Genomic DNA, 14,217 nt, shown 5'->3' with positions numbered 1-14,217 from the left:
TGTGGAAGGATCCTAGTGGTTCTCAAACCTAGTATCTTCCTTAGGTGATAACTAGTATTTCTATTGTTTTTAAATTTTTTAAGTCTTTTTTACTTTACCTGATCATATAAGCTTTTGAAAAATTTAATAGTTTAGTAAAAAAGTTTAATTTAGAGCAATATGACATATTTCAACTAACCCCAATGACTAGTAAGATGATTAAATATAGAGAATTTAATTATACTTATGTGGATATTAGACCAAAAATTCTCACTATTCATGCATCCTCTACCATAAAAGCCATCTGTCATTAAACATTGATAGTGTGAAAGCAAACGTATAAAAATATTCAGATTTTAAAATGAAATCCAAATTTTTGGATAAATGGCTTATCAAGCACTGAATAGTCTTTTGTTCATTCTTTCATTGATATGAAAATATTTATTGAATATATTATGTATTAGACTTTGAGATTAAAAAAATAATGACTTTGCCCTATTGTAATGAGCGTATGGCCTCAGAGTATGTGAGTTATGCAAGCAGTTATAATAGAGTGAGATAATAGTATTAAATTATGATAGGCTTTAATAGAACTATAAAATTATGACACTCATTGAGGACAAAGCATCTATGAATCCTTTGGAACAGAAACAGAAGAGATTTACTTGTGTTACGACTTAAAGTGTTAGAAGTAGTTTGTCAGACGATAGAAATGGTAGAGGGCAACTAAAAGACATATGCAGTGTTTAACTTAGGAGAAATCATGATATTCATGAATGAGCTGTTATTTTGCCTTGAATTAAAATACCTGTGAGGGAGATTTTCAGGAGTTAGACCTGGAAAGGCGAGGTAGGGACTGAAGGACTTAAAGGACTTTCTAATTCAGCTAAGAGGCTTTAATGTTCATATACTGTGTCAAAAATTGAGAGGGAGAATTGTTAGAAGTCTCTTGCAGTAGTGCAGGTTAGAGATGCTGATGACTACAAATGAGGATAGGTGGATGGGTGGGTAGATGGATGGATGGGTGGGTAGATAAATAGATACAGATTTAGAAAGATTGGAATTAGTGATTGACTGTCTCTTTGTAGGTGTAAGTTTAGGGTCTAGGATGACTCCACATTTTTTGCTTAGATCTCTGGAAGCAATTACCAGTAAGTAGGATATGTAAACAGGAGAAGAAGAAAAGAAGACATGTTTTGTTTACATCATGTTGCCAATGAGATACTCAGGTATAGTTTGTTTGGTAGGCAGTAGTCCATGATACAATAGATACAGTGATCATATAATTTATTGCCCAAGCCAGGATACTTTTGACAATGGAAAAGCATGTTATTGATTATGCCTGGAAAGCTTTTATTCAGGGACTGGTCTGAGCAGACTGGGAGGACAGGTCAATTTAATGAAAGACGATATCTGCATTGTTAATGTTCATGTACAGGAACATGTGCACAATGAGAAAAATGAGGTCTTTTCCTATTGTCTATAATATAGGGATTTTGAAACTTATAAATTTATGAATTTTAATATATTTTAAGTATATGATTGAAATTATGTTGACGTATATATTGAAAGAGCATATTATAAATTGAAGAACTTATTATTTTTTAGAGTATTTAGATGAAATGAAAGAATATGGCCCAATTCATATTCTGTGGTCGGCATCGGAAGAAGATCTGGCTGATACTCTAAAAAGTGTTGCCAGCTGCATTGACAAATGCAGTAAGGCCACTGAAAAACGGATGTCTGGACTCTCAGAGGCTCTGCTTCCCGTTGTACATGAGTATGTGCTTTATAGTGAAATGTTAATGGTAAGGACTCCTAACTATACTTCCACCTGAGTCCCTGACTTGCTTATAAGCTTTATAAAGGCAGCTGCTGTTTCTGTTTGTTCACCACTATCTTCCTCTCATAGAAAGATACTTTGCATGTAGATGCTCATAAATATTTGTTTACTGCATGAATGAATTGATGAGTGGAAGAATATGTTAATAAAAGACAGGCATATTCAACAGTAGTAACAGCAGTTTATAACATAGGTTTGAAGCATCCTCAGTCAAGATTTACATAGAGAGTTTGATTAGTTTTTCCAGCATTTTAAAATTTTCCTTTAAGAATTTTCAGCACTTTAGAAATTTATTTTCATGGACAAGTTGCTTTCTTGCTTCTAGTACATTTGAAGGATGATATCCACATTCTTAATGTTCATGTACAGGAGCATGTGCACAATGATAAAAATAAGGTCTTTTCTTATTGTCTATAACATAGGGATTTATATGAATATACATATTTTTTACGTTTTGTTTTCATATTTGTGTGAAAATCCCTATAATATAGGGATTTTGTATGTTTTGTTTTGTTTGTATGGTTATGTAGAAAGTACTTGAGAAGGATCTTGATGTTTGTTCTATCTTCTGGATGCTTCTAAAAAGAAATCCTCCAAATTACCATGTTTTTCTTTCATGACTTGAAAAGGCTTTTATTCCTTTTATATCAAAGTTTTACATGTAGCCTCCTAAGTTCAAGTTTAGGTCTCTAGATATTTGGGATTTTGTGATGTTATCTGCAAAGCTAATGTTTTTCATCCTGTATTCTCTGCCTAATACCTCACACAGTTGAACTGACACCCTCAGCTTTCTGGTGTTGTAGGTGACAGTGGTGGAAGAAGTCAGTTTGCATTCACTGGTAATCCATTTTTTTTTTTTTTTTGCCATTTATGCTTGAATCTATGTCTGGTTTCTGTTTTCATGTACTCTTGATTTAGGAGGATTTAAAAATTTTTTTTGTTTCTGTCTCAGTAAGAAAAACTCTCCCAACCTTTCAGCATAATATCTGCCTCTTTCATGTTTATTATGTTTAGATTTTCCTTCACAGAATCATTAAATATTTTGAAGGTATTTCAGGCTTCTGCTGTTATTTGACTCTTTTGGGGTCCTCCTATAAGCACATCCTCCCTGCTTCCCAAAGCCCTCTAGTGTTTCACTGTTGAGGCACCTCCTCTTTGCCTTCATTTCCCTTGGCTACATTCCATTGGTTTACTTCATTATTGATCTCCCTCTTGTGTGGCTATTCAAAAGAGATCTGATTTTTATCATTAAAAATATAGTATTATTTTCCCTTAATTAGATGTGTTTTGCTGTTTATTATGTCAAGATGGAAATTATGCAGTTTAAATCATGTATCATTAAAGGTGTGGAAAAATGATAATAGCAACCAGAATTGAATTATTTTATAAGTCCTCATTTGATAGTATTATTTTGTAGGTTCCTAGGGTATAATCAGTAGGACTTACATTGCAGATCTGTTTCTGTTTTATATTGGAATATTTTCTTCAGTGTGAGCTAAAATAATGAAAAGTATATGCTCTGACAAAAGGATTAAATTTTTGCTGTTTTCACTAGTTGTCTTCGGAAGCCACCTCTTACTTAAAATATTTCTATCTATATGAAGCACAGTATTTCATATTGATGGAAACAGATCTTAATGGGTCTAAATTATTGTATGTGCCATTTGGGTTAGAAAAAGGAAGGAGTTCCTGACATTAATGGCAATTAAACATTTAAGTAAATATAAGAGAATTTGTCACAATTAGTTGAATTTTCTATTCATTTCTTTGAACACAAGAGAGATGTTAATCTCTTTTGAACATTTTAAGAGTGACTCCACCAGGCACAAAACTAGGGTGAGTTATTCTCAGGATGCTTTTTATCCTTGTGTGCTGTGCTGTGCTCAGTCACTTCAGCCTTGTCCAGCTCTCTGCGACCCCTTGGACTGTAGCCCACCAAGCTCCTCTGTGCAAGGGCTTCTCCAGGCGCGAATACTGGAGTGGGTTGCCATGTTCTCCTCCAGGGGATCTTCCTGACCTAGGGATCAAACCCTCATCTCTACATCTCCTGCATTGGCAGGCAAATTCTTTACCCCCAGCGCCACCTGCAAAGTCAGCTTTCTATCCTTAATGACTCAATTTTCATACAATTTCTATAGAGCTTGTTTGGTTCCATTTAACTGATTTGCGGTTTAGGTTCTTCTCTTCCTCTGAAAACACTCAAAAGACCTGTACCGCATTAAGGTTCTTCTCTTATACTTCCTACAACTCCACTCTTCTGGTTGAACTGTTTGCTTACCCAGAGTTAGTTTATTTTTGCCTTGAACTGTTTAGGCCACTTGTGTTCATTATTATAATTTCGCTATTTAATTAATACTATGAAAACCAGTGAAAGATGGGTACAGTCTTTGCATCTGCAAAGTCCAGGTAGACTGTCTAGAAGAAAAGTGAGTCACCAAGGGAAAGACATTGTAAAATGCTGGAAAACATTGTAAAAGATGTAGATGAATTCTGTACTTAAAAGCCCTCACAGGGGTGTTTTAACTGAAACATATAATCATGATTATTCGAGTAAATAAGGTGGAACTCCTATCAGTCAGAGTAGAGGCCATATTTCTTCCTTAAAAGCTTGGCTAATTGGTTAACACTTATATATTTTAAGCTAAAATAAAATCTTAAGATGTGAATGCACACTTCCATTTTGATTCCCCACTGTAATTGACTTTGTTTAGTTATTAGCTTTTGGAGTCCAGTAAGAAGGCTGATTGTAGATACTTTCAGATGCGTGGTGCATATGCCTTCACAACTGCAACTAGTTTACACCATAGCATGTATTCTCAATGCTTCTACTGATTTTTTTGTTGTTGTTGTTGTTAATTTGTTTTATTCTTTGGTCTTTTTGAAGAACTATATGTGCCTTGAGTACACCACCAAAGCATTTGTATTTTGTACATGAAATACTTAAATTAGTAAGATGTACACTGCGAAAACGAAGAGAAGATTTATGAACAAGTTTCTTTTAAGTACTTGCTATCTGTTTAGCTTTTAGAGATTAAAAACATTTTAAGGCATTATACCCCCAGATGACTGATGGCCTGGGGAAGAGATGCTACTTCTATTCGCAAATGTATATTTTTGCTATACAAAGATTATTACAACAAAGTACAGCCTATTTCCTTCCTGTGTTTTAATACAAAGGCTGTCATGAAAAGAAGAGACCAAATACAGGCAGAACTGGATTCCAAAGTTGAAGCTTTGACGTCCAAAAAGGCAGATACTGATCTGGTAAGTTTTTAATTTTCCTGTTATAATCGTGTAGAATTCATTGTCTAAGATTTTATTAGCTCCATTACATGCTTGTTTTAAGCATTCAGTAACTGATGCTAAAATTCCTTCCGAAAATTGATTATACATTGCATACCATGTGAGTCTGTAAACTTAAGATGCTTTTCTGCCTTTCTGTCTTACATTTTTTTCTTACAGTGAGTAAAGTATGAAGTTAATTTTGTAAAATTAGAATGTTTGAATAAGCTATGGAAAAAAGAACTTAACATTGTTCCAGATGGTTAGTAAGTACTCAGTAAATAAATCTATTTTTTACTAGCTTTATAAGAAAATTTTATAAGCTAAATTGGTGTTCTTATATATATTTTTTAGTTATTATAAACATCTTTACAAAGGAAGTATATTTGTTTTCAAGTTTAATTCTTTCCATAAAATACTTTTTTATGGAAATTTTTAAACATAGAAAAAGATCTAATAACATAATAAACTCATATATCTATCACTGGGTTTCATTAATTCCCAACATTTTGCCTGTTTATTTTTTTAAACTCTTTTCTCATTTTTTTTTGAAATATTCAAAAGCAATTTTCAGACATTATATTTTCACCCAGAATAGGTTAGTATTTATATTTTATTGTCTTTGTGTATTTTCACAGTAATACTATCCAATCAGAATTGTTATTATCATTTTAAAATTGAGATAGAGGCTTGAAAGGTAGAGTAACTTGTCCAAATTTGTACAGTTCTTGAAACAGTGGTGGCACTGGAGGTGATGGGATCACTTACCTGCCTCAGACCATGCTGCCTCTTGGAGAGCAAGTATAAATATAGGAAAAATTGCTCATTACCCTGTTAACTTTCATTGAATTCTCTATGGAAGAGCTTTCCCTAATTTTATTTTTAATTTAAGAAATTAGAGCACACTTCTGTCATCTGAGTGGGTGAATCCTTGAAACCCTCCCTGTTAATCCATAGTACTATTACTGCCCATCCCAACTTGGCTTGGGGCTTAACCTCTCTCCTCCCTGCTCTAATTTTCTCTCTAGCTTTAATAATTTTCTGACACAAAAGATGATAGTCTTACTGATTTTCCTTTTATCTTCTCTTTCTTCCTGTTTTCCCCTGTCCATAATCTAAATACTTAAAGGGTAGGAATTTTTTAATTGTTTCCTGAAGCATTCTCAGCCAAAAGAACAATGTCTGGTACATGGTGGACAATGAATAAATAATTGTGAACAAATAAGAATTGCAGTGATTGCTCTAATTGATAAAACGTGTTGAAGGCTTGAGACAATGTCTCTACAAAGTCAGGCTTTCTGTTAAATGTTGAGATTTCACTAAATAATGATTGTGAATTACCCTCATCTTTCTTAACTATCTTTATTTTTCAAACTCAAGTTTATTCTCCTGAATAGAACCTGAGTGGGGAGTGGTACGCTGTTATGGACAGAGTAGGAGAATGGAATCTGTGAAAGAGAGAAACAAAATGTAGAACAAATGAAACCAGTGCTTGAGGGGAAAATCATTTGCTTTAACCTCAACAGAGGAGAACAAAAAGGAAAAAAAAGAGGAAAACCAAGATTAACCTTTTCAATACAATAAGGGATGTGCTCAGCTGCTCAGTCATGTCTGACCTTTTGCAACCCCATGGACTGCAGCCCACAAGGCTCCTCTGTCCTTGAAGTTTTCCCAGCAAGAATACTGGAGTGGGTTGCCATTTCCTGCTCCAGGGGATTTTCCCAACCCAGGGATGGAACCCTGCAACCCACTCATCTCTTGCACATCCTGCATTGGTAGGGTGATTCTTTACCACTGTACCAGTTGGGAAACTCTACAATAAGCAATATATATATGTATATATGTGCATATATATTTTTTAACTTAAAGGATCAACTGGAAGGAACAAAAATGGGTGAGCACATGTAATACAAAATTATAATTGTATCATTGGAACTGTAGAATTTTTTAATTTGTTAGATAGTTTTTGAAGATATTTAAATTCATGAGATGTTGAAGTTTGTGATTAGATAAAAATTTGCCCTTGACTAGATACTAGAAAAAAGTACAGTATTTTAAAGTTTCAGGAGAATAGTAAAATGGCTTAAAAACCAAGCATCTGTTCAGAATGGCTTATATTCGTATTTTAAATTGAAAGGAAGAGTAGTTGGGATTGTTCCAACCACAGAAATACAGGAAAAAATAGCTTAGGCCCAAATATGGCTAGGCTTTCCCAACTCAACTAAAAAACACATTTTTTCTTTTCATTTGACTTGCAAATATTTTGTCTTTTTGCTCTATAAAAATTTCCTTGATATCCCGTTATAACCTGATGAGCCATCTGTGTTTTTGCTTTCATTGTGTGTGTGTGAGAGAGAGACGTGTCCACTATAAAGTATTTTTTACCTACTTAGATTCTATGCTGTGAGATTGGAGAAATTTGAAGCTTTAATTATCTGCATTATTCTGTAAGATAATTTTTATTAAGATCTGAAAAAGAGATGTTTATCAAAGACATTACAAGTATTTTTTTGTTACCTATCAAAAACAGACCCTAAAATGCACAGGCACTAATTTGATGATTTGTGAATGGTTCCACTTACATTTTCATGTCGTTTGTTTATATACCTCACTTTGAAATACCTGTGTTATGATGATATCTTTGGAAGCAACCTTCCAGGGTTACTCTCAAAATGAACCTGCTGTGATTGGTCATGGAACAACCAAAGGGAAGTTGCTTAGAAATATGCAGGATAGGGTCACCATGGAAACGTGCCCTTGTGAGGTCCTTCTAAGGATCCCTCCTTTGCAGTCACCATGGCGACCCTGGCAGAGAACTGAATAGAGCAATCTATCCTGGTTGTTTACCATGGCAACTCAAGCAGGGCCACTTTGGAGACAACCCTGGGGCCATTTCTTTGGAGACCTGCTGGGGATGCCTTCAGAGGCTCCATCAAAGTCGCCTTTGGGTGGGATGCTATGTGCAAACCCGACGAAGCAGCTTGTAATGCAAAGGATAGTGAAATGAACCTCTGCCAAGGAGGGCAAAGACTAGGGGAATTATAATTATTGGGTGGAAATAGAGCCCTGATGCAACTAACATTTCAGAGGTCATGTTAGACATATCAGATGATCTTTATGTGGCCTATGTGCCATGTGAATGCAAGGCTCTTGTCTTTTATCTTGCCTGTAACTTTGTATGTGCTGTAAACTGGCAATTATGGCATTATTATTAGTTTTTCTCATCACATAAATATGCCCACAAAAATTATATGCTTTCCTGCAAACCAAAATAATGTTTTAGAGTGAATTCCTTGATTTATTACCTGAGTAGTTGTAAAGTGGCTGCTTCTTAGAGTTGCGGTTTGTACTTCTTGTCTCACAACAATAAAATTAATGGTTTCAAAATGACCTCAACTTAATAAAGACTAGAATAGTCATGTGAAGGTCAGTTCAGCTGTTCATTTAGTGTTTTGTCACTTAGACTTTGGGGTTAGATAAACCTAATATCAAATCCTGTCTTATTTGCTTATTAAATCTTAAGACACACTTGCTAACATTTTAAAGCCTCATTTTATCTTTGTATAAAGGGGGAGATTATTAGTGCTTTTCTAATAGCCTTGTTAAGGATTCAGTGATAAAATGCAAGTCAGTTACTTGGGTCATGTGAATAGAAAGCGCACAGTGATTGTTAGCTGTAGTTATTTTGATGGCTTTACAGCAATTTAACACTTGAGTTGGGTCCTGTAAAACGAGTAAGGAATTGTTCCTTGAAGACTAGTGAGTGGCAATTATGAAGAGTAGTAAAAGCTGAAACAAGTGTGAGCAACCCTGTTGACATGTAGTGAGCAGGGTGCCAGAGAATGTGGAGCAGAAGAATCCTTTGCAGGATGTCGCTCTAAAGGTGGATTGCAGTCAGATCAGAGAGGAGCCTGATTTGTCAGGATGAAGCATATGGGCTTTATACTTTGGACTGTGTGGTTCCAGCAAGGGCCTGAAGTGGTGGTTCCAGAGTTGCTGAGAAGAGAAATTTGAGAGAGACGTAGGTGGGAGATAGAATCTGAAACACTTAAAGAATGAGGGTGGCCCTTGTTTCAAGTTCTCAGTGACCCTTAACATTTCTAGTTCGCAAGGAAAGCAGATTGTGGCTCAATAAACTGAACTGTAGCATATAAGGGAAGAAGAAAATTGGAGATGTGGAACTTTATGTCATGATGAGACAACATTTAAGGCAGAATATTCAACGAAACATTTTATCAAATGTTGTTGGATACCTAACATATAAGAGATACTAATCCAAGCACTAGGGAGAAAATAGTGAAGAAAGACCCTCGTGAGTCCTAAATTCTAGAGACAGAGACAAAAGCAACAAATAAAATTTATAGTGTATTGTCATATATGATAAGTGTGGAGAAGAGGCAGTGTTGGGGAGCAGTGTGATTTAAAATTAGGGGTCAGGAAAGGTCTTACTAAGAAGCTGTTTATGTAAAACCCCAGAAAGTTGAGGTCTTGAGCTTCATGAATACCTAGCAGAACATGTCAGGCAGTGGGGACAGTACATGCAAAGTGGAGTTATGCCTGTGTGTTTCCTGCAAAGCAAGGAGACCAGTGTTGCTGGAGTGGAATGAGGATGCAGAAGAGCTGTGGGAAATGAGGTTGGAGAGGTAAGCAGGGGTCAGATCATGTAAGATTGTAAGATTTGGTCTCAACAAGTTAGGAAGACCACAGTGGAACAGAGGAGTGACCTGGTGAGACTTGTTCTAAAATGACTACCGTGCTTGGGAAAGACAAAAGGTAGTGCAAATGTGGGGTGTGCATGGAACGGGAGGCCAGAGCTGCAGACTAGCTCTTCCAATCCCAGGGCACACCCTAGCTTGGACCCGGGCAGAAGCAGTGTGGAGTGGTCAGGTGCTGAGGATATTTTGCAGATACAGCTGTTGCTATTTGCTGTGCTATGAATTGTGAGTGAACAAGGATTATACCACGGTTTTCAAACCAAGCAAGTGGGAGTTAAGTGTTGGCACTGAAATGGCAAAGACTTTGGGAAGAACATGGAGAAGGTGAGTAAATCAGATCTGAGTGTATGAAGTTGGTGTACCTGGAGATAATCCAAGTGACGTGTTGAGCAGGGACATATGGAAATCTGTATAAAAATCCAGAGGTCAGGGAGGGACCCAGCTGGAAATTACTAGCAGATAAGTTGTAGTTAAAGCCATGACATTTGTTCAGATCACTAAGGGATGAGAAAAAGAGGCCCCAGGACTTCATAGGACTGAGCCGTGATATATTCCAGCAAAAAAAAAAAATCAGAGATGAGATGGCTAGTTATGAGAAAGAAAGGGAATTTATATAGCTTTGGCTGGGGGTAGATAATTTGACCAATAAGATGAACTAAACAGATTTACTTGGGCTTCCCTTGTGGCTCAGCTGGTAAAGAATCCACCTGCAATGTGGGAGACCGTGGTTCGATCCCTGGGTTGGGAAGATCCCCTGGAGAAGGGAAAAGCTACCCACTCCAGTATTCTGGCCTGGAGAATTCCATGGACTATATAGTCCATGGGGTTGCAAAGAGTCAGACATGATTGAGCGACTTGCATTTTCACTTTCAAACAGATTTACTTAGGGTCATTCAGCTTTTTTAATCACTTCATGTTTATGAGGTATTTGTAAAACAATTTGATACAGAATAAGGTAAGTGTAGATAGTAAGATATTTTAATAGACACTGAGAGTTATATGCTCTGATAAAGAAGATATTAAAAAACAGATATTCAGTCAAAGTAAGGAAATCTCTGCCTGTGATGAAGGTATAACAGTAACTGAGATTTTGAGGAAAACTCAAATATTTGGAGGAACTTGTGGTTTTTGCAGTTTAGTTATAAGTTTTCAGAGTCAGAGCTTCTGTTTGAAAATGCTTATTCATTTCACTGTTTAACTGTAAGATAAATAAGGTTCATCTGTGCTGCTAAATAATGCTGCATATCCATTTTATTTTTATTTTTATTTTTGAATGGATGATTTATAGTTTGCCACTCAAAGCAGCATTCAAATATAAATGAATATGAATACATTTGACATTTAGCAATATGTGCATGGAATCTGAGAGTTGGATCTAGATATATGCCATAGCCGTTTAGCAGTATATTTATGTGAGCAAAAATAAAAAATGCATTTTCATAAGATCGTTACAGTTTGGATTTGCATATAGCCACATTCAGAAGATACAAACAGACACCAAATTTATTTAATCTGGTCCTTGCTTCATGTGAGTTGCTATTTTTGAACTGGTTTTTTACTCCTATACTGAAATTGTGGTTATTAATCTTGAAATGTTCTCGATACTGTACTAAATGCTTTTTAAACTTTAAAGATATAACATTGACATAGCTTTTTTTTTTTTTTTTTGGAGTCAGGGCAGAGGTTGGCTCTACCTTTTCTTGCATATTTGTTACTTCACTTCTCTCTTCTGATTTTTTAACAGATTTATTCCTTTCTATAGGCCTCATTTTCTAGTGTCTATTTTTCTCTCTCTGCTTCTTTTGTGTCTGTTTGCTTCTACTTGGGTTTCTCATGCACACAGATGATATGCATATGTACATATGTACACACTCACACAGCAGTGAAAGACATGATGTTATACAGTGAAAGAAGAAAGGACTTTCTTTTTGTATGTTTCCTTTTATCAGTTTATCCTAGAAGATATCCAACAGACTTTTTCTCCCATCTCATGGTGAGTCCATGATCAAACTAGTACTTTGGAGTAGAAATGTGACCATCAGTACTGAATTAGACCAGCTTGAAGCTGCCCTCTGATGCAAATACCTAAAAAATAAAAACGAACAAACTGGGGCTTTTTGTAGTAAGAGGGAGAATGGGGAATGGATTTGAAGTAAATAGTTAATAAATATGTGCCTCACATACACAGTGTAGCTGTACATTGGAGTTGTAGACACACTACTGGTTGGGAATCCAGGTGAGTGAGTGATGAAAGCCCTCAGTAGCTGTCCTCCCAGAACAGAGTACCAGGCAGTGCCTAGAATCCCTCTCCCTCTGAACCATCACTGGCAAGCCTCTCATTTAGGGCATCATTGGTTCAAATGGTTGGAGAAAAACTGTTTGCTGCTATTTATATATCTTGTAGAGGGTAATAACAAGTATTTGATTAAAAAGCAAAGAATCATGTCAGTTCTATGAATAAGAGCCTATTGAGCCTAGATCTTTATTTGAAATTTTACCAGGTTACTTTTCTCCTCTGTTATTTATCTCATGGCATTGCAAGTAGAGTAGTATCTGAAAAGTGTTTAATAAAAGATCTTAAACCCAGTTGTAGAATTGCATGTGATTTTAGCCATAGCATTGTGTGCCTTTGTAGTTTAGGACAAGTTACTTACATTCTCCTTGCTTTAGTTTCCTCAACTATAAAAGTTGTGGGTTATACCTTCCTTAGAGTATTGTTAAGTCAGCCTGTGAATACTATGAGTGCAGTATCTAGCTAGGTAGATTGTAAATATTTTGTATTTGAAATATATATTGGATGTCTCATTCAAAGTTTGGAAAGTGGTAACTGTAATCCTGCTTGTTAGATCTTTACATTGCTTTAAAAAAAAATGACGTAGTAATTATCTTGAGTTAAATAGTGACTGCTCCCGTTGCCCCACCTGATCACTAGGCAATTGAATATATAATTTAAAATGTATATGAATATATACTGACCCTTAAAAAGTTTGTGATTTTTACTCCAAACAGTTGTTTTACTAAACAGCATTTAGCATTGTACCATTGATTAAAGGACATTTTAAAAAAGAGAACCATTAATCTCTTTCTTATAAGCATCAGCATCACTGACTACTTTCTAATTGTTTTCCTTTATGAGGACCCCTGAGAAAAGATTCATTTATGTATCAGCACCAGCAATAGGATTTAATTTCTCTGGAGCCATTAACTTGTTTTCAGTGTGTGCACATCTTAGGTTTTATACCTATTCCTAGCCCATTCTTTATCCCACTCTTTACATTAGTTTCTAGAATGTTGAGAACCCCAATTCTGATCTACTTCTATCTGGCCAATGTGTTTTGTGTTTCTAACTCACTCCTGGATTTACCTTGTTTTTCCCCTACTTTTGTTTTCCCTTTGTGCTATTGTCTTTATCTACTTTGTTTAGTTCAGTTCGGTTGCTCACTCATGTCCACCTCTTTGCCACCCCATGGACTGTAGCATGCCAGGCCTCCCTGTCCATGACCAACTCCCGGAGTTTATCCAAACCCATGTCCTTTGACTTGGTGATGCCATCCAACCATCTCATCCTCTGTCGTCCCCTTCTTCTTCCACCTTCAGTCTTTCCCAGCATCAGGGTCTTTTCAGCTGAGTCAACTCTTCACATCAGGTGGCCAAAATACTGGAGTTTCAGCTTCAACATAAGTCCTTCCAGTGAACACTCAGGACTGATCTCCTTTAGGATGGACTGGTTGGATCTCCTTGCAGTCCAAGGGACTCTCAAGAGTCTTCTCCAACACCACAGTGCAAAAGCATCAATTCTTCAGTGCTCAGCTTTCCTTATAGTCCAACTCTCCCATGCATACATTATTACTGGAAAAACCATAGTCTTGACTAGACGAACCTTTGTTGGCAAAGTAATGTCTCTACTTTTTAATATGCCTTCTAGGTTGGTCATAGTTTTTTTTCCAAGGAATAAGTGTGTTTTAATTTCATGACTGCAGTCACCATCTGCAGTGATTTTGGAGCCCAAGAATATAAATTCTGTCACTGCTTCCATTGTTTCCCCATCTATTTGCCGTGACGTGATGGGACCAGATGCCATGATCTTAGTTTTCTGAATTTTGAGCTTTAAGCCAACTTTTGCACCCTCCTCTTTCACTTTCATCAAGAGGCTCTTTAGTTCTTCTTCACTTTCTGCAATAAGGGTGATGTCATCTGCATATCTGAAGTTATTGCTATTTCTCCCGGCAATCTTGATTCCAGCTTGTGCTTCTTCCAGCCCAGCATTTCTCATGATGTACTCTGCATGTAAGTTAAATGAGCAGGGTGACAATATACAGCCTTGATGGACTCCTTTTCCTATTTAGAACCAGTCTATTGTTCCATGTCCAGTTCTATCTGTTGCTTCCTGACCTGCAT

The 14,217-nt window shown here is 36.2% G+C and overlaps 1 protein-coding gene across 4 annotated transcripts in view; it reads left to right on the top strand.

The window, feature by feature from the left end:
- Positions 1-14,217, top strand: part of SNX7 (sorting nexin 7) — a 107,949-nt gene that overhangs the window by 44,877 nt on the left and 48,855 nt on the right. For all 4 annotated transcript variants that reach the window (XM_043460570.1, XM_043460568.1, XM_043460571.1 and 1 more), the window contains exons 6-7: positions 1,588-1,787; positions 5,000-5,086. In XM_043460570.1, the coding sequence (XP_043316505.1) occupies positions 1,588-1,787; positions 5,000-5,086 (287 nt within the window). The remainder of the gene's footprint in view (positions 1-1,587; positions 1,788-4,999; positions 5,087-14,217) is intronic.

The sequence above is a fragment of the Cervus canadensis genome, chromosome 2 (assembly GCF_019320065.1).
Source record: "Cervus canadensis isolate Bull #8, Minnesota chromosome 2, ASM1932006v1, whole genome shotgun sequence".
NCBI classification, from domain to species: Eukaryota; Metazoa; Chordata; class Mammalia; order Artiodactyla; family Cervidae; genus Cervus; species Cervus canadensis.
This window is presented reverse-complemented; position numbering and strand designations above follow the sequence as displayed.